Below are 19,910 nucleotides of genomic sequence, written 5' to 3'. Positions count from 1 at the left end.
TTTAGATATCTCATTGTGCAACTCTTAGCGTAATGCTTCTCAGTGCTTCTTCCCACAATTGGATTTCAATTCTGCAGAGTAAGTCCTCTACAACTGACAAAAAGGATGCTGCTCTGAAAATTCCAGATACAATCAAAACAATAGACTAAGTCACAACACCCATAGGTCTTACTGCATGGTGGTCTCACAGCATAACACGCGCCGTCCAGCAACACAAAGGAATCCAAGACAGCAATCTGAAGTGAGCTGCACTGATCAGGGCATGTACAGAAGTCACACACTTCAAATTGAATGAGTATTGAGGCCTCTGATACTAAGTTGCTCAGGAACCTGAAAGCAAGGACACTGCCTCGTGCTCTTAACCCATAACAGCCATAAGGATGGCTGCAGTAGTTTCACAGGAAGTTTAGCCCCCAATTATCATGGAATTTCTAATATAGAGCTCAAACTGCCTTTGACCGCCTCTAGAAACAAAGTATGAATTCACTGGGGAATACAACAACCCTTGCACTTAAAACAACACCTACAAATAGCTTCATTGTGTGTTAACTTAATAACTAAGGGACGCTTATTTGGTGAGAGCTGCTGAAGAAGCCAAGTCCCATAGCTAGAACTTGGGCAGCTCTGGGAACACCCGCTGGGAAATGCACTGTGCACCAATAAACTTTGAACGGACACAACATTTAATGGTCATAACAAATGCAGGGTCATCACTGTGTTCTCTTTACACCATGTCTGAATGAATCCTTTATAATTAAAACATATCACCACAAACAAACAAACATTGCCAGAGTTGATTATAACAAGGAATCAAAACAAAGAAAATTTATTATTTTTTATTTCAGCATTTTTATTATAGCCTTGGCTAATGACAGTACATAGAACAATAAGATTTCTGTACCAAGAGCAAGTCATTTTTACTACCAAATATAAAAGCTCTGCAAATTCAAAAGTACTTTTACTCCTAAAATAGGAACTCCAACAACGCTGTACCAGAAAACAAACTGTGGCCAGTTGAGCACAACAAACATCAACCTTTTGTCCCCAGAATCTTCTACCAGTAGCTGCTTTTTAGACAAACTTCAAGCTGAGAATGGTGGTCTCACTTGTTCTGTCTCACCACACATCCCCTGACTGCAATGTCATCACAAGAAACGTGAAGGAGAAAGAGACCTTCATGGACATCAGGCACAGTACCCGATCAGGTGACCCCCAGAGACTTGAGGGTCAGCCAATTACGAGTGCCACAAACTTGATTTTTCCAATGAAAAAAAAATATATGAAAATATTTATTGCCTAAGAGTCATCCACAATGCTTTACCCTGAAGAAATCTCAATAGATACATGTTATTTCAAAGACATAGCCCGAAGTAATTCCACAGGTAGTGACCAAACAGCACTAAAAGCACAGACAATCTGCTTTTGTTCCCATGATAAAAAAACAAAGAAGATAAAACCAACACAGAGTTACACGTATAACCAGGGTCTTGTTTGCATACACTTGAGGTTTCACAGTTCAAGTACTGGTTTATATTGCTATTGCAGATTACCTTACCCTAAGCCTATATGTGAAAACACTAATGTTACACAGTTTGCTCTCCTTGGCAAAGTGGACAGTGCCTGAAGCACACTTTGCTCAGAGAATTTAACAGAGATATTAGACTGATAGCTTAAAATAGGCAAACGCTGCAGAATCAGAACAAAGCACATTTGTGGCAACTGAGGAATAGAATGAGAGTTCACAAACTATTTAGTGATATAAGTGCATAATAAGTTCTTCTGGAATATCTAGAGTCATAGAACCATTTATGTTGGAAGTGACCTTTAAAAGACCATCTAGACCATCTGCCCTGCAAACAACAGGGATATCTACAGCTAGATATGTTGCTCAGAGGCCCCCTTCAGCCTCACCACTGATTCATAGAAACATATCAAAAGATTTAGAAAGAAGGTGCTGTGGATTATTTTGTTTGTTTCTGGTAACACAAATAAGGTGCCACCTTATTTCTGCATGTTGTTAAGAAAAGGCAAGAGAAAAACTTTGGAGTGTGTGCTTTTGCATCCAAGTTTTATACAGACTTATTTGACAAAATGGGACTCTGTGCTTCTGTGCATCTAAATATATAAAAGGTTACCATTTTCACTTCAGTGGTGATAAGGGAAGACTGCAGGAGCCATGGAAAATTGAGAGTAATTGCTCTTGCAAAGCAAACTGGAGCTCCTTAGAAAAGGTAATGATGGAAGATTTTACTTCACATTTTTAGAAAGAGTCAAATATAAAATTGTTGATAAACAGCAGTTTCAGGCAGGTAGAAATTTCAGCTGCTTGGCAATATTAAATATCAATCTGCTATTTAAGTACCACTGAAATTACACATTAGCTGTAGAAATCTTATCGCTTTTTTCAAAGAAAAGTTTAAAAATAATAAAATCATTGCTACACCTGAGCTCAGAAGAGAGAAAAAGTTGGAGTTTTATCTACTTGTTAGCTGTTCAGATAACAGCTATTCACATTAGTAAACCTGATTGCTGGCTTTATCAGAAGTACTCAAGAAGCCAAGCACAGCACACCGCTGCTTATCCTTATCAGCCCCACATATGGAGCTGCACACTACAGCTGTTACCATGGACTGCAAACAGTACCTGCCATGATATGCAGTCAAGCTCAAAAAACAGTTCCCTTTCCTGGCAGTGTTAAGGAAAGTGACCTTGGCCTTTAAAAATAAAAATTAAAAAAGAAAAAGAATAGCATATTGGAGCCACCTCAGAAGTAATACTGTTTACTCCATCTTGGAGCAGAACCTTAAAATACAGTTTGCACTGATCCTGTCAGGCACAGATCACTTTGAAGAACAGAGAGACCTTTGCAGCTGTGTGGAGTATGTTTTACATTGCAATTAAGTTTGCAATGCCCTAAAAATAGTATGAAAATACTCTTCAGTAATTATAGAATTTCCTATGTATTTGGATATGGAAACACTCATGCATAGAAAATTACTCTTTGGGGTTTATCTCATTTAATATAATCAGAATTATTTAAGCTTATGTGGCTACACAGCAAAGCCAGAAAACAGCAGGACTGATTTGTGCTGACCTACAGGAAACTCTTAAAAATTATCTGCAACGTAGAGGAAGATTTTAGACAAACAATAAAGGAACATATATCCTTCAAGATTAAATCTGAAGGACACAACGCCTGTCATATAAAATGGAGTGTGCCCTTAAAGAAGCACTGCCTCTTAGTTCTTTCATTAAGACACAAGGCATGCCTGGAGTTTAATTAGATACTTGCAGAGACCAAGAAAATCTGCACTGAGCAGAGACAGCGGAAGGGCTGAGGTCTCACAGGCACACATCTGAGAACACTGCAGAAACAAAACTAACCTTGCAGGGCTCCCCGATTAGTGACTATTACACACTACTGAACAGGATACCACTAACAACTGCTTAATCCTAAACATAACACAAAATTAAAAACAGAGCTAATAATTAAAGAAAGTCATCTAACACCATGTCAGGCAAGAAAAGTTTCAATGACTATTTTGTATCCCTATTACAATGGGAAACTGAAAATAAGCTTAATATAAGAACTACTAAACAAAAGCAATGTCAAAGGTGTATAATCTATAGAATACTGACTACGTGTTATGAAGTATGTATCACAAGAGTTACCACAATGCATTTCCATGTTAAACTCCAAAATAATCTCCAAGTCCCACATTGAGCACAAGGCATTCCTTCCAGCATAGTGCCAGCATAATTCAACTCCAGAATGATACCTTTAAGCCCGGGTACAATGTAATCTGCAAACAAGCCAAAAATACACATTTTAAGATCTGCTATCTTCATACACTTCGAAAACAAAGAAGTAGACATTTTCCTATTTACAATGAAACAGTGAGTTCACCGTGAGTTTGAGAGCCACCTGCTTACACAGCCTGAGAAATTCCTTCTCTGAATCTTGATTTGCATAGTATTTCTGGAAAAAAAATGAGTATATACACACACATACATGTGTTTAAAAAAACCACACTGTGTAGATTAGCTTCAGGCCCCTTCACAAACACCAGCTAAACTGTAAAATGAAAATGAATACTGAAAGCTACGTAAACTCATCTTGTAAGTATTCTTCCAAAGCTCCTTAGTACTACCCATAAACAGATTTTTTTTTAATTTAAATGGCTATATGAACATCTTACCAAAAGCTTTATACATTGTGTCCTTGAACTGCACTGCTTTCCCCTTCTCCACCTTGCATTTGCATCTGCATCTGCGCCTGCATTCTCGCAATCATCTCCTGCATGCGACGAAGCTGGAAATATAGCACAAGAGTATCCTTTAGCCTTATCTCACCTCAGAATATGATCTTAGCTGCTACCACACTGTTAATTATTAATATTAAAGATGAAATACATCTGCATTGGCTTGATCTGCTGAGTTGCAATCTTAGGTTATGGACTGCTTTTCTACCACTCATATTCCAACTAGTAAGAGGCTGGAAGTTTGCTGAGTGAAATCAATAAGCTTTCTTATTATAAAACTTGGGACTTTTAAGCATCCCTAAAATGAAGTCTTTTCTTACCCCAAAGTTAAATAAGAATGGTGCTGTTGAAATGCTAAACTCACTTACTAAAGCTTTTTACATTTGTTTGTAAAACAACTAGAGCTACAAATTATGGATTTATCATAGCAGCAGAATGAGGAGAATTTCCACATTGTCCTTTATTCCTGATAATTCTTACCAGTGTTTCCTCCTTCAGTGCAGAGTTGAATTGACTTCTCCCCCAACTTGCAACTGCTCATTTTCAAACCCTTCCTCATACATGAGGATGGCTCTCCCTTCCCACAACATGCAGAACATCCATTACAGACCAATACAATGAAATCTGACATTGCATTTGTTCCACGAAGTCAGTATTCTGAGAACCCCTATACCTCTCCATACTGTTTTTACTGCACCTTGCATAGTTTTATATTAGAACATTCCATCTTTCCCACTACAAATTATCAAGATCATATAAATCACTTATCTCAAAATAGCAAAACAAAGATAAAATTCTGCCCATCCAAATAATAGATTTTTCATCTTACTTCAGCTTCTTTTTCAAGCAGAATCTGGTCTTTATTTACTTCTTCATCCTCTATTTTCCTACAACAGAAAAATATTGTTCAGTAACATCTTTATAGGCATCAGTGAAAACTGTTTCTGAACAGTATTGAGCAGTTTGTCTGAGCGTAGTGTTAACTTAACTGACTACAACTGGAATACCACACAATTCAGAAATCTGAGTACACTGTGCTCAATTCTTTTTCATTGGTGCAATAAATCAATACAACTAAATCAAAACGAGTTCAATATAATGCTGGACAAGATATTTTACATGTTACTTCCATATTCTTATTAATATCTAGGAACTTTGAAACCTTGTTACCCCCAGGTGGGACCTTCTTTTTACAGTTCTCTCATCTCTAACATCATGAACCACATTTGCTATCAAGCATCTGGAAGGCACAAATCAAACTATGCCTCTTACCCTTAAAGCTCTTAGAAAATAAAAAGCTAAAACCAAAAAGATAGCATGCCCCTCATCCTGCTTTCAGTACAGCACTGTACTTAAAGTAAATGCCATTCAATAAGTACACTTATCTTTGAGTAAGCTTGCTAGGATACATTTGCACACATTCCTAAGTTACTCATAACCAAAACTACAAAAGCAGCAAATCACTGTACATATCTGCCATGCTTCCATCCTTTATCCTCTTCTCCACTTTAGAGTTTGAAGTTTGATTATTTTTAAAGTATAATCACCTTTTTTGTTCTTCCCCAACTCCAAGGATTCCTTGGGTGTAACATGAAAAAGTATAGTACAAACACTGATTGCTTCTGTCAAAGTAAACAAATACCTTCCATCTATATCTAAGGAAACTGCTGCTTAATGGGAACATTCCAATTTTACACTGAGGAACTGAGCCTAAGACTATCTGCATGTACTATATTCCAGATTTCATACCACCTTGCAAGTATGTTTTTCTTATCCCACGTTGCAGTGTGGAAGATCTGCTAACAGACCTCTTAATCAGCAGAAGTGCTACCGAAAGTGCAGATCAAACAAAGACTATTTTTGAAACCAGACCAGGCATGTGACAAAATCTATTTCAACACCAGAAGGAAAAAACTTTGCAAAGTGTATCAAACCCACTGACACGTGCAATTATGAAACCCTCTAGTGGTTGAAATAAGAGAAGCAACATAATCTAAGTTAGGAAACACCCAGTCTTCATAAAGAGCTCACAAACTCAACTACAGAGACTCCGCTATTTTATTTAGAAACAGGGTGTTCTACCTGCCTCTCACCACAGCCCAAAATAGGACTGGAAGACGTTATCCTATGTCTGCTCTTCAAAGAGAACTATTTATTTATACCATGTTAAATAAAGCACTACAGGAGGACTTGACTTTCTTTTCTTAAAGCTACTTTCTTAACATCCAGATACGCGAGTCTAAGAAATGATTCATTTTAATGTATCAGCACTTATCTAACTTGCATGTTTTTAGAAGGTATATCATACATTTTCCTTATGTATTTACCTTGAATACACCAATCAAACTGTGTTCAAACCTTAAAGCAGAGATTTAATTACACTTCTTCTATAGTCACAGCTGACTCAAATTTACATCATACTTTTTCCTTACAGTGAATGTAAACTGATTGAACTTCTTGTTAACTGCCTCTAGAGAGCTGCAATTAAATGGTGGGGGGAGAGAGAGAAGACCAAGAAATGAATTCAGAGGAAGACGTGGATTGTAGCAATAAGATGACAACCTGCCTCCTCGTTTGAGCCGCTCAGAACGGAAGTTCTCATAGTGAAGATCTTGGGTCACCTCCTGAAGGTCTTGCATGTGGGTGCTAGAGGAATGAAAGAAATGAAAAGGTAAAACATCTGTGTTAAAGCAGCTTGATTAAACAACTCTCACATTCAGCACCATGTTGGGTCAATGTGTTCAGCATATGGATTCATTTAATATGACAATTTCAGTGCTGATTTAAGTCAAATCAGTGCTATAAAAGACAAACAGACAGCACCTCAGACTCAGGGACAGCCCACACATAAACCATCCCAAGTGAGACATGTGACAAAGCAGCGCTGGGCAGGGAAAGTAGAGTAACAAAGCCTGAGAAAACTTAACTGGAACAGGTTGCCCAAGGAGGCTGTGGATGCCCCATCCCTGGGGGGTATTCAAGGCCAGGCTGGATGTGGCTCTGGGCAGCCTGGTCTGCTGGTTGGCGACGCTGCACATAGCAGGGGGTTGGAACAAGATGAGCACTGTGGTTCTTTTCAACCCAGGCCATTCTATGATGCTAACCAGCAGACTTTTGAAGTCTAATACTTTCCAGGAATCTTTATATAGACAGATACCTTAGAAATAGATATCTTTCAACAAGCACAAGGTGAAAAACAACCTGCTTTACATTCTTGGGCATAGGTTCAACGCAAGATTTAGACACAAGATTGTTTTCATGAATCATTAAGTAATCCATACTAAAAAGGATCTGTGGAGAGTATTAGGTCCAATCCCTACCTAGGCCAACTAGATTAAACTTGCTCACAGCCTTCTCCAGACAAATTCCATGTCTTTAAGGATTCCATAATCTCCCAGAAGTCCCCCTTTCAGTGCCTGAGCATCTTCCTTTTTTTTTTTTTTAACTATTATTTAATTGGAACTTTTTAACTTACATTAACATGGTCCTCAATTTCAGGAAGTCATTATGTTCTGGATTCTCCACTTCAACAACACCCCATGGGTACAGTCGACCTCGAACTTTTTTACCTTTGGCTTCAATGAGTTGATTGGATCCCACTACACAAAATGGAATGCTGGCCTGAAAATGGAAAATTCAAAAACTACTAACAATGACCTAGGACAAGCAACACAAGAACAACTCTTGTTCTACTCAGCACTGCATATTATGGTAGTGAATTTGTAATGCTTTTAAATTGAAGTTGTAAAAAAATCTTACAGGAAAAGAAATCGTTATTATCACCACCATCTTCCCAATAGAGAAGCCTGAGCACAAAGGTCACTTATGTATTTTGATTAAATGCCACCTGAGCAGTCTGAAAAGATACAGTATATTCATACCTTCAGCAGTCTGGTTTGCTCTTTAAAATCTTCATCCTCATCAGATTCAGCATCAGGCAGGTGATAAATCTTGATGCCATGCTCTTCAATTTCATCCAGAATCTGAGATTTTTTTAAGAAATGAAGATAATATACACAAAGTGAGCACTTTTAAAACTTAAACTGCTAAGCAATCCACAATCTCTTGAAAACTTCGGCCTATGTTACTAATTCCAATTACTTACCAACTACGTGTTTTTAAGGAACATTCCTTCATGACATTCAACTGCTTTCCCACACTTTCAGACAGCGGTACATTTTCTCCCTACTGCTTTATCTTAACATACTAAAATTTCCACTATTTAAAAAAATGTATTTGCAGTTAAATCAACTTCAATTATGAAAATCAGTACCTCTAAGAGAATTACCTACCCAGTAGCACAGATTTTTGTACAGAAACAAGACCTGCAATTGAGCCTTACAGCATTGTTGCTGTCATTTTATTATGGCTAGAATTACATGCATTAATAGCCATGAAATTTGATTTTATGCAAAGCTATAGAAATGCAAACAGTTTGCCCCTCCAATTTATCCTGTTTCACATTAGCTGTAATTGACAAAACTGAAGTGCAGCCTTCCTTGCTTAGGGAATACTGCCATATTCTAGTTTTACTTGAGAACAAAGTTAGGTTTCTGCAGAGTACAGGTGCTTTGTCTCTGCCTTGGAGCTGATCAAACAGGTGAGGGAGCAATTACCACTACTAAACATACCTAAATGTATTTTCCAAGTTTCAAAATTGAATCAGTGTAGTTGTACATGTAGCCAAACTGCCATTTCACAGGCAACACTTTAAGGGCAAGTTTTCAGTTAAATACACAACATTAAGACCTTAAGAGATATAAAAGCACGTATTACATAAAGTTACAGATTGCATATGAGATTCTATTTTTCGTGTAGAGGGCAAAATAAGGTTGAAAGAGACTCATCTTGAGAGTGGACACAGTACTACAGCCAAAATACATTTTTCTTCAAGCTAGAAAAATACTTACCCTTTTCTTGAGTCTTTCTCGCTCTTTCAGTGAAAGCGTGTCAGCTTTTGCAATTACTGGTACAATATTTACTTTGTTGTGTATTGCCTTCATAAATTCAACATCCAAAGGCTTAAGACTAAGAAGAAAACATGGGAAAAGTTTAATTTACTTTTAACATAAGTGACCAACATCAATCAGGTCTAAGGTAAACACTGGATTGATACTTGATGAAAGTGGTCAGTTTTTATTATTAATGATGTCTCTTGGGCTGCCTGGCCCTCTGAGTTGGGGAAGCATGACTGGGGGCCGCTGAGGTTTTCAGGACCAGTTGTATCAGCTGAACATTCCTAAGTCCATCGGGTCTGGCAGGACTCACCCCAGAGTACTGAGTGGGTTAGTGGATGTTGTATCAGGACTCCTCTCAACAGTTACCAAAGGTCTTGGGAATCCGATAAGGTGCGTGCTGACTGGAAGCTATTGATGTTACACCCATCTACAAGAAGGGCACAAGAGGAGACCAAGGAAACTACAGACCTCTTAGTCTAACCTTAATCTGGAAAAGTTATGGAGAAGATTACCCTGTACACTACTGAAAGGCATTTAAGAACTATTATCAGGCAGAGTCAACACGGGTTCACAAAGGGAAAGTCCTACCTTAGTAATTTGTTGTCCTATGATAAGGTTAGGTGATGAGTTGGCTGAATGGCCAAGCTCAAAGGGTCACAGTGAATGGGACTGTACCTGGCTGGCAGCCAGTCACTAGCAGAGATTTCCAGGGCTCGGTTCTAGGGCCTATTCCATTCAACACTTATAACAATCATCTGGATACAGGAATTGAATCCAGAAGTTTGCTTCTGAATTCATCAAGTTGCTGATCTTACTAAACTGGGAGGTGCTGTTGACTCTCCAAAGGGACAAGAGGCCTTGCAGAGTGATCTAGATACAGTGGGGCACTTGACAATCAGCAGTTGCATGAAATGCAACAAAGGAAAATGCCAGGTTCTGCACCTGGGATGAAGCAGTGCCAGACAGGTACAAGCAGGGGAAATGAGTGACTGGAGAAGAACTCAGCAGAAAGGGATCTGAGGGTGCTGGGTGACAGCAGACTCAGCATGAGCAAGGAAGTGTATCCAGGTGGCCAAGAGGGAGAACTACACTTTGGGGTACATCAAACACAGCACATCCAGTCAGTGTACATTTAGCATCTGTGCAACTTCACCTTGAACACTGCATGCAGTTTGGGGCTTAATGATGTAAAAAGGATGTTAATATACTAATCAGATACTAGTGACCAGAGGACAACAAAGCTGACAAAAGGGCTGGATAACATGTCCTATGAGAGGCTGAGGACACACGGTCTAGTCTGAAATAAAGAAAGGTAAAAAGCAAGCTCACTGCTGTCTACAATTTACAGGAGAGGAAACTGAGATGTCAATCTCATCACCATGGTCACCAGTGACAGGACACGTGGGAGCAGCACAAAGCTGCAACAGAGCATGTTCATATTAGACATTAGGAAACATGCCTACTGTGGGGGTGGTGAAACACTGAAACAGGCTTTCTAGAGAGGTGGTTGATGCACTGTGCCCGTTAGTGTCCAAGAGGTATTTGGATAATGCCCCCACTAATAAGCTTTAACTTTTGGTTAGCCCTAAGATGGTCGGGCAGTTGGACTTAGTGATCTTTGTCAATTCCTTCCAACTATTCTAATCCTCTGTTTAAGGAGAAAGGCTTAGAAGGAACACACACTTATTTTGGGAGTTCTATTCCTTCTTTAAGGAATGGCAATTTGATTCTGAAGATTTACATCAGCAGGCACAAAAACAATTCACTGCAATAAAAATCATTTCAAAAATAAAGTGACAGAAATACTTACCCATGACCAAATGGTGAAATGAAATAGAAGCAGCAGTGAACACGGTTATCTATGATATGCCTTCTGTTCAAACCACTCTCATCATGCAGATAGCGCTCAAACTGCTCATCGATGTAGGAGATTATGGTCTTAAAACTGTAAAGCAAGTGGAGACTTAAACTGTGCTCGCTCCCAAATGGCCAGTAATTTTAGTGATCTTTCACAGGTAAGATTAAAAGACACCTTGCTGATAAACCAAGCTATTGATGAACAGGAGTAAATTACTCGTGCTGTCAGCCTATATCTTAAATGAAGATCTGAGCATTTTAATTGAACTGCAAAATAACAAGCAATTGTTACTACTATGCATAATACATAATATGCATTGTGCATATATATTAAGATAAAACATGCATACATTACACATAATAATATATTTCTTAACTTCTAAGCAAATTGCTCGAGTTAGTATTCACTTTGTGACTAAGCATTAATTACACATGCTGAAGATAATCTAAGTTTCTTATTTCAAATTGATTTAAAACATCAAATTGATGATGCTGATTCAAGAGCAAAGTCAGTCAGCAGCTGCAACAGATGCAAAACTGCAGAAATCTTGCATCACTATTGCTGAGTTGCATCTCCCTGAACCACTTCACCTTACATACGCATCTGTTTAGTTTGAGAGAATAGCTGTACTCCTATTGCATGTTTGCCAGTGATCAATACTACAGGCTAAGCAGACAGGAATAGCAGTTTATTGCTGAATGGAAGAATAAATAAAACATTTATCTTGCATGTGACATTCTGATTCCTGCTTAAGGAGGAGAATCAACATAAGCAAAGCTCCCAAGTAAGTCTTTATTAATGGGAGAACTGGAGCAATGGGGAGCAGAAAGTAAGGGCAGTACGATGCTGTAGTGAGAATGGCTGAGATGGACAAGCAAGTTCTTGACAGAAGGTGGGCAGCAAAGATTATGGCTGAATGCCATTCATCTCAGTACTTATCAGAACACAAACTTTTTAGAAATGTCAGAACCCAAAGGTGATGGAAATGCACTACAGAAACCAAAGCATGGAATCTTAGAATCCTCAGATGATGCATGTGGAAAACATCTAAAGGTGGATTTTTATTTGCATTAAAGAGTATATGAATTACTTTATCTTTCTTTAATTCACTGTGTCCCAGTGGTTCCAATACTTTCTGAATATAAAAAAGTATACAATCTACTTAAAAACCTGCCCATCTCTCCAAAATAAAAAATAATCACACCTCACATTCAGTACTTAACCTAACCCATCAAAAAATGGTGAGCTGGGTAGTTATTTTCACCACCACCCCTCCATACAAACACAAAGTGGACGTACATTGATCTACATGTGATGACTGACAGGCTATGTACATACCAATCTCTGCAATTGATAGCATCCCCATATCCAGGTGTATCTACAACTGTCAGGCGTAGTTTCACACCCCTCTCTTCTATTTCAACTGTTGAGGCTTCAATCTGCACAGTGCGTTCAATCTTTTCTAAAAGATAGGAAGTTGGGTGCTTCAGAATAGAACCAATAAGAGCAGGTCACTTTGAGATAAGATCAGAAGATTAAATGGCAGGTTAGAAAACCCTTAGAGTTTTTTTTGTTTGTTTGTTTTTTTTTTATACTTTTCCTCAAGTCTTTATAGAAACTGAGGGAAAAGTGCCTGACTGAGAAGAAAATAGAAGTACTCAGTAATTTGGAAAGCAACACTAAATTATATAAGATTTTTTCCTTAAGGTTGAAAGTGATAAGTGGTTTTCAGTCAAAGTGGTAAAGTTGCTAAAGCAAGTTGTTTAACAAGGAGCAAAGAGAGAAAAACAGCATCTTCCTCTATTTTCTTAGGATATTTCCTTAGGCTGGATCATTGCGTGCCTTGTTTAGCAGATTCAAAAAGGGATGGAGGGCTGAAAAGAAAGTGCACATTCACTAAATGAGCAAAGGAATCAAATTGCAAGCCCAAGGAAACATTAAAAATGTGCGTGTTCAAAATCACTGTAGATTGAATACTGAAAAAAGGCTCTGACTGTTTTAGTTGATTGTCTATCTTAATGTGATGTCATGATACACTACGCAAAAGGAGAGATTAACTGGTTGGTGCCAGTACAAGCCTTCAGCACAGCCAAGGACTAAATCACAAAGGCCAGGTACCGAGGGAACCAGTTCTATCTGGTGGTTCAACTGTCAGGAAATCCATTAGAATGACTACAGCTAGGAATAATAACTTGGCTATTCATGAAATCCAAGGATAAAAGAATTCACTTCAAAATTGTCAGAACAGATGAACTGGAAGAGAGTGTTTACCAGCAGCTCCTGGGATTATCCGTTCTGGGTAGAGGTCTGTCAAGAAGAGGCTGTTTATTAACGTCGATTTCCCCAGTCCAGATTCACCTGGGATTCAACGTACACATAAACTCAATATATTTGCATAATTAATCTCAACTATAACCAGAAAGCAATATCCAACTGTATTTGATGTGGAAAAAATATACATCTTTTACTTGTCATTTAAAGACTTGCAGCTTATAAGTTTGTATTAGAAAAAACTTGCATAAGAATGTTGAATGATACACCTCAGCTTTATAATACACTTCGTCAGAGGTTCCACTGATGATTTCTAATCAGATCTGCTAGTCTAGTGGAGCCCTGATTGATTTAAAATTAGGCATCATTTCCCTTTTCATGCCTTCTGATTTTAAGGCAAGCTTTTCTGCTATCATTCCAGAATACAGAAGCTCATAAACACAGAGAAGTAGTAGAGAAAAAAACTGAGAGCAATGTGATATGTCTGCTGAGCATGGACACAAAGCAATTCTTCACTATGGTGAACTTGGGGATTACTCAAAGTGTACCACAAAAAGGCTTTTCTCCTACAGCTACTGACAGAGCCATTGGAAGAGCTGAAAAGCCAACTAATCAGCTAAAGATGTTCACAACATTAATTAAAAAGAGACCAGCAACTTAATTGGCTCAGTACTTGAATTCACTGCACAAGTTATTTTTTGAGACTGTTTTAAGTGAAGTAAAAATGATAACAGCAGTCTGACAAAGATATCTGAACGAGATAAAAAGATATGGAATAATCTTTAAGTAAAGATTTGAGCCAGAGCTGCTATTCTTGGATAGAGCACCTCTCTCAAAACCAGATTTTACCACTGCAGACTCTACCAGTGAAAGAGACATGCAGAGTGATTTAAGACTCACATGGCATCAGTTCAGCAAAACCAAGACAGCTTTGACTTTAACCAGCAACACACTGCCAGCCTTCAGTCTGGGTAAATAGTACATTTAAAACAAATCAGTTGCCTTGTCTCTGTCAAGGATAAGCAACAGCTTCTTCTGACTCTGAGTACTGATAGCTTGAAGCATGCAAGTTAATGAACAGTTACAGCTCAAAACAGACATTGTGATGGAGGCCATGTGGAACATGCTTAAATCCCATGCATATTTCAAGAGGAAAAAAATTAACATTCCAAGCTATTGAAGTAATCAACAATTTAAAGCACAGTTTATCTTAACTTCCATCTGCTCCTCCCTCTGTTAGTGTGTCTTAGAGCATCAATCCAAATCTCCAGGGAAGTTACTTTTTTTGCAAGTTCTCTTGCTGTAGTTTTCATTTACCCCTCTGAATAGTGGCAAGCAACATTACAGTCAGATGAGGCACAGGGGGCTACTTGCACCATCACTCCAATACCATGCCATCTCTCCACTGTTTTCTATTTCAGCAAACAGCAGAAATAACCATTTGGTCTGGATAATTTTGTGCATCTTTCTACCAGAACTATTTGCAATTCATCTCAGAGAGATCTGGATATTAAGCAGGTCCCCATTTCTTACATGTAGGACAAAAAATAGCAAATGCCAAAGAATTACAGCAGATACCACGACTTGAAACATTTAAAGGTTGGCTTTACCCTTAGGTTTTGTAAGGTATCCATTATGATATTATCCTAAGCAAATCCAATGAAGCGAAAATTAAACGACTCCTAACAATTATAAGGCACTTAGCATGCAATATAACCTCATTTCCCCATGTCCTTGCTCTCTCTTCCTTCTCCCCTTCACCCCAGTTAACAGGAACCAACCACCATCAAGTTCTTGGAAGCCAGAAATAAGGGTCAGTGCAGTCCAGCACCGTGCTGCCGAAAACAGAAATGGAAGAAAAGCAAAACAAGGGCTGCCATTTGGCAAAGCTAATGACAGGTTAAATGATAAATGCTACCTGTAACTATTGGGATCCCAAACTATCAGCAACCCTCACTGTCACATCCTGTCCCATCTCTCCTTTGAAAGATCTAGCCCATGCAGATTCTTTTGAACTACAGAAGCATAACAAATAGCTTAATACTATTCTCTGAATGAAAAGAAGCCAGCAGAACTCGTATTCGTACATGAGAACAATTTTAAGCTAAATTTTAAGCGGAAGGCTTGAACCTTGTGAGACAGAAGGAAGGAAGTAACCATCATTGGAGCACAAAACAGAGTTCTCTCACTTCAACCACAAAGCGATTAACATATTTGGTTTGTGTTACCAAAAACAGATGCATGAATTCTTAAAAGAACAAAACAGTTAAACATTACAGCACAAAGCTTTCTGACAGAAGTTAAAGCCTTACAATAGCAGAAGCAATATCCACTTTAATTCGAAGTTCTACATAAGTGAGAACTCATTGGGAACAATACAACAAAATGTCTCCTTACCAACCACCATAAGAGTGAATTCAAACCCCTTCTTCACAGACTTGCGATGGACCTGGTTGGGAAGGTTTGCAAATCCAACATAACCAGGGGTTTCTGGATTGGTAAACTGAGCAGGCTGTTGCTGAAATGAAATAAGACAGTAATAAGCAACCGTGCAAGACGTGCTTGTTTAGGTGACTGTCTCCCTTGGACATTTCAAATATGATAAACTAGAACCAGAAGAAAGCATGGAAAAAAACATAAATTTCATAAGTCACTTGGCTTCCCACAGCTCTGCCTCCTGCCCTTCTCACCAAAAGGTCTCAGGAACCAAAAAATAAAGTTATCCCCATTATAATCTCCCATCATTTAAGACCTGAAATCACAAGTTGAAGGTGTATGACACACAGAGGGATTTTCTCCATGCAAGTTTTCCCCTTACTCAACAGCTACACAACAAAGTAAAGAAAACCTAGAATTTAAAAAAACCTTCCCTTTTCTTTACTCCCATCCAGGACCTAAGTTAAAAAGTGAAAAAAAAAAAAGCCTCAAGTATTTACTTAGTGAAGCATGAAACACACTTGCTAGACACACACTTCTACGGCAGTGACTTTGTGCTCATTTAAAATAAAAAAAGCTTGTTGTAGTGCGCTTACACAATGGAAAGCACAGCGATGGCAGTATAGTGGCAAAGTCCCAGGCTACAGCAACTAAGGAGGGATATGCTTAAATACAGCAACTATGGACACAGAAAAAAAAAAAAAAACAAAGCAGAGAAGCTGCTTACCCTCACAAGGCCTCAGATAAACAGGGATCTCAAGTGAAACACCTTCACCTCCACTGCCAGCCCTTAAATGAGGTCTGGGAAGGGGTGCATCCTGGCTCCACCCCTCCAGTCACTCAGGTACATTGCATGCACCTGAGCTCCCCTGGGTGGGCCCTGCCTTCCACCAGGTGCTCAATCACTGCTTCAGGCCATGGCTTAGCATTTCTGCTACATTTGTGCATGAAGCACATGCACTTAAACAAGGAAAGAGACCATTACTAGTGATTTTTAGCACATCCAGACAAAAACAGTACTTGTGAAATGACAGTCACCTGCTGGAAACTTCATCAGAGATCGCTTTTAAGAGGGGAAAAAAAATAAAGTGCTTCAAATGTCCTCTACTAAAAATACTGCAGATAAATGTTCAGACCTATTATTTGCCCTCTTCAAATACATTACACATGTAGCTTTTATTCATTTCATTCTGATAACCTAACCCACTACGCCAAATGCAAGAGACCAAGAATTAGTTAAATGAAAAGTACTGGGATTCAAGTTACCACATTTTTATGAGGGCTTTTGCTGAATACATCAGTTGATTGACTAAAACAAATGAAGATGGGAACAATAAATTAAACACAAGAATGTCCTTTCCTGAAATTATTATATTCCTGGTCAAAACATAGCAGCTGAATGGGAGTTTCAATGAAAACATAACATGGAGATTCTTGTGTGCAACTCCAACCTTCTGGGAGCATCAGTTAACTACGGAGATTAATCCTACTGTATGAGACTATTCTAATATCTGTGTTATGTAACTCAATAATTCGCTGTCATCTTCTGAATGTGAACTCACTCATGCTTGTGAGCTGCAAGTTTAGCATACACAGCCTCACCAAATAGGAGGTAATAACCAAACGTTGCGTGTGAAGATAAAACTCATAAAACAAAACATCCATTTCGGAATGTTCAATTTTAGGGCAGAAACGTTCTTCTCACCTTGGACATCTTTATGGAAGCTCAGGAGCAAACCTGAAAACACAAAAAACATTTTCCAGATTATTAAAAATTGCATGAGGAAAAAATAATAATAATAATAATCAAAAGCCCCAACAAATCACTATTCACTTTTAATGCTAACTTAGAAAAGGAGTGCCCCCGAATTAATGTGCACATCTTGAAACAGCACCGGTAGCTTTCCATAGAGGACCAGTAGCTGAATCTCCAGCATTAACAAGGAGCAGAACACCCAGCAACCAGTAAACATTTTACTCCTATTAACATCAGAGTGCAATGAACTCAAGCAACGCGAACGCGGAACACTAAAAGGCACTGGATGTATGACATACCATATTGCAGCCTGAAAAAGAGAAGTTCACATCCGTTCCAGAAACTAACCAAACCCAAACACGCTGCTAAAAGGCATCTATTCAGAGGAAATGGTTTTTTTCAAAGCTCAATACACCAATCCATGCACTCTTTTCTTCTTAAACCTCCTCCCCCTCAGCTTTTCCTTTCATGTTTGAGAGCTCTGCAGAGTTGAGGCTTCAAAAGGAAACATTTTCTCCTTCTCTTTGCTCAGGACACTCAAAAACTCAACCATCCACTTTAACTGCTTGCTGCCAAGATTGTCACACACAGCTGTTTCATTTCGAGATGGGAAAAGCAAAATCTGACACCTCTGTAAGAAAGTCTCTGAACAGACAAAGACCTGCCAGCACAAAAGGGCTTCTATCAGGCTAACTTGCATGATTTCAAGAAATCATATTACTTACTTTGACAATGTATGAAAGTCAGCATGAACTGATACGTGCTCCGAGTCCCCTTTCCAGTTCCTCCTCTGGCCTACCCTCTTTAACCAAAAAGGTATCTGTTCCCACTCACAACAGCCACAGATCAGAGCTGTCCCTCTCTAGCTGTCTTTCATTTTGTCAGTGTGAAATTATTGCCACCTGGCTCTTTCCGTATTCCAGGCATGCTTGCTCTTCCCACCCTTCCAGGGCAGGGAATCATTGCTGATTATAGTCACAAAGTTGCTATCTTTCTCCTATCGTAGTATTCCTCCAAGCTGCCCAGTCAGCTCCTTTTCCTTCCTCTACCATAAAAAAGAAAGAAAGAAAAGAGCCAATTGGATGCTTAAAAGTGATGACTGAGAGCTAAAAAGTTATAAAGAGATGCATCTTAATAAGCCTAAAGGCTGCTGCGCTGAGTTCTATGTATACAGCAGCTTTGAGAAGCAAATGCCACAGCTGTCAGAAACCATCACCAGTTTGTTAACTGCGTTCTGCTGGGTGCAGAGAGGCTGGGCTCCTGCCCGTCTGACCCTGGGCAGTTTGCTCAGACTACACGATGCTTTTCTGATGGGAGAGCCAACTAGAAGTGCCACACATCGAAGCCATTTGCTGTTGTTTCCCACGAAGCTGAACTCATACAGATCTGTTGTCCTGATTACGTATGCAGAAAGAAAACCAGGCAACTTGCTTCTGCAGTGAAAATTCACTCTAACAATAAGATCTGACATCTGCGATGCCGGTGTTTCCATCAGTAAGCTGATCTGTGAGCGACGAAGCATTCAGCGGCTGGAGATGCTCCTCGGGAGGCTCTTCTCGTCTTAGGAGACCGCTCCGATAAGAAATGCTCCCTCCCGGAGCGTTTCCTGCCGGGTGATGTCATCCAGCCCCGCTTATCATGAGGAATTCTGAACGCCAAGCCAAACCGGATCGTGCCGGAGCATCCTTCTGGAGGCTCGCCTTTCCACCCAGCCATTTCTCGGAGGAAAGTTTCCCACAGCCGGCAGGATGTGAAGGAGAGGTATTTATGCAGATGCGCGGCTACCCCGGGCTGTGAGCAGAGATCTCTCGCAGATCTCCCAGGCGCACTCCTCCGGGGCAGCGGCCGGCCGCTCCCACGCACACACAGCACCGGCTGAGGGCAGACGGCAGCGGAGCAGCCCGACGTGTTCCGCGCCCTCCGGCCGGGCAGCCCAGGCCGGCGCCCCGCGGAGCGGCTGTGTTTTCTCCCCCTTATCACCTCAGCGCTTCCCGTTTTCACACAGGAAACCGCATCCCCGACCCCCCCTCCTCCATCCCACGACGGGGACTTCACGCTTTCAGACGACCATGCGCACTAAAGGGCTTCGAACGAAGCGGACGCAGACGGGATACCACCGGCCCCCCAGCCTCGGCGCCACGGCCCGCTCCCACCGCCGGGGCCGCCCGGAGCCCTCAGCCCTCATCCCGCAGCATCACCCAAAAACCTGCGACGAGGGGGGCCGCCGTCGTCCCCGTCTCCTGCTGAGGGGAGGCTGCAGGCCACCCGTGCTGCAGGGCAGAGGTTCCCGCCGCCCAGCGCCCCTCAGCGCCTCACCTGCAGACCCTTCCAATGGCCCGGCCGCCGCTCCCGCGCTCACGCACCCGGAG

At 40.1% G+C, this 19,910-nt stretch overlaps 1 protein-coding gene and 1 non-coding gene across 5 annotated transcripts; both read right to left on the bottom strand.

Annotated features, from left to right (window-relative positions):
• Positions 1-825: 825 nt before the first annotated feature.
• Positions 826-19,906, bottom strand: SEPTIN2 (septin 2). 4 transcript variants are annotated; one of them, XM_040705873.2, is made up of 13 exons: positions 19,748-19,906; positions 17,491-17,523; positions 15,747-15,867; positions 13,350-13,436; positions 12,417-12,540; positions 11,031-11,165; positions 9,173-9,290; positions 8,144-8,245; positions 7,738-7,883; positions 6,825-6,908; positions 5,092-5,149; positions 4,200-4,312; positions 826-3,803 (listed from the first exon to the last, which is right to left on the bottom strand). In XM_040705873.2, the coding sequence occupies exons 2-12, from the start codon at positions 17,497-17,499 to the stop codon at positions 4,208-4,210; spliced, it is 1,089 nt and encodes a 362-aa protein (XP_040561807.1). In that variant the 5' UTR covers positions 17,500-17,523; positions 19,748-19,906; the 3' UTR covers positions 826-3,803; positions 4,200-4,207. The 4 variants fall into 4 exon arrangements, with proteins under 4 accessions (XP_040561807.1, XP_422654.1, XP_040561805.1 ...); XM_422654.8 differs by having other exon boundaries at positions 19,858-19,906; XM_040705871.2 differs by lacking the exon at positions 19,748-19,906 and adding an exon at positions 18,267-18,569.
• Positions 18,552-18,634, bottom strand: MIR1612 (microRNA 1612). Its single transcript, NR_035099.2, has one exon. It is a non-coding gene; the product is annotated as a microRNA 1612 (primary transcript).
• Positions 19,907-19,910: the final 4 nt, after the last annotated feature.

The sequence above is a fragment of the Gallus gallus genome, chromosome 9 (genome assembly GCF_016699485.2).
Source record: "Gallus gallus isolate bGalGal1 chromosome 9, bGalGal1.mat.broiler.GRCg7b, whole genome shotgun sequence".
NCBI classification, from domain to species: domain Eukaryota; kingdom Metazoa; phylum Chordata; class Aves; order Galliformes; family Phasianidae; genus Gallus; species Gallus gallus.
This window is presented reverse-complemented; position numbering and strand designations above follow the sequence as displayed.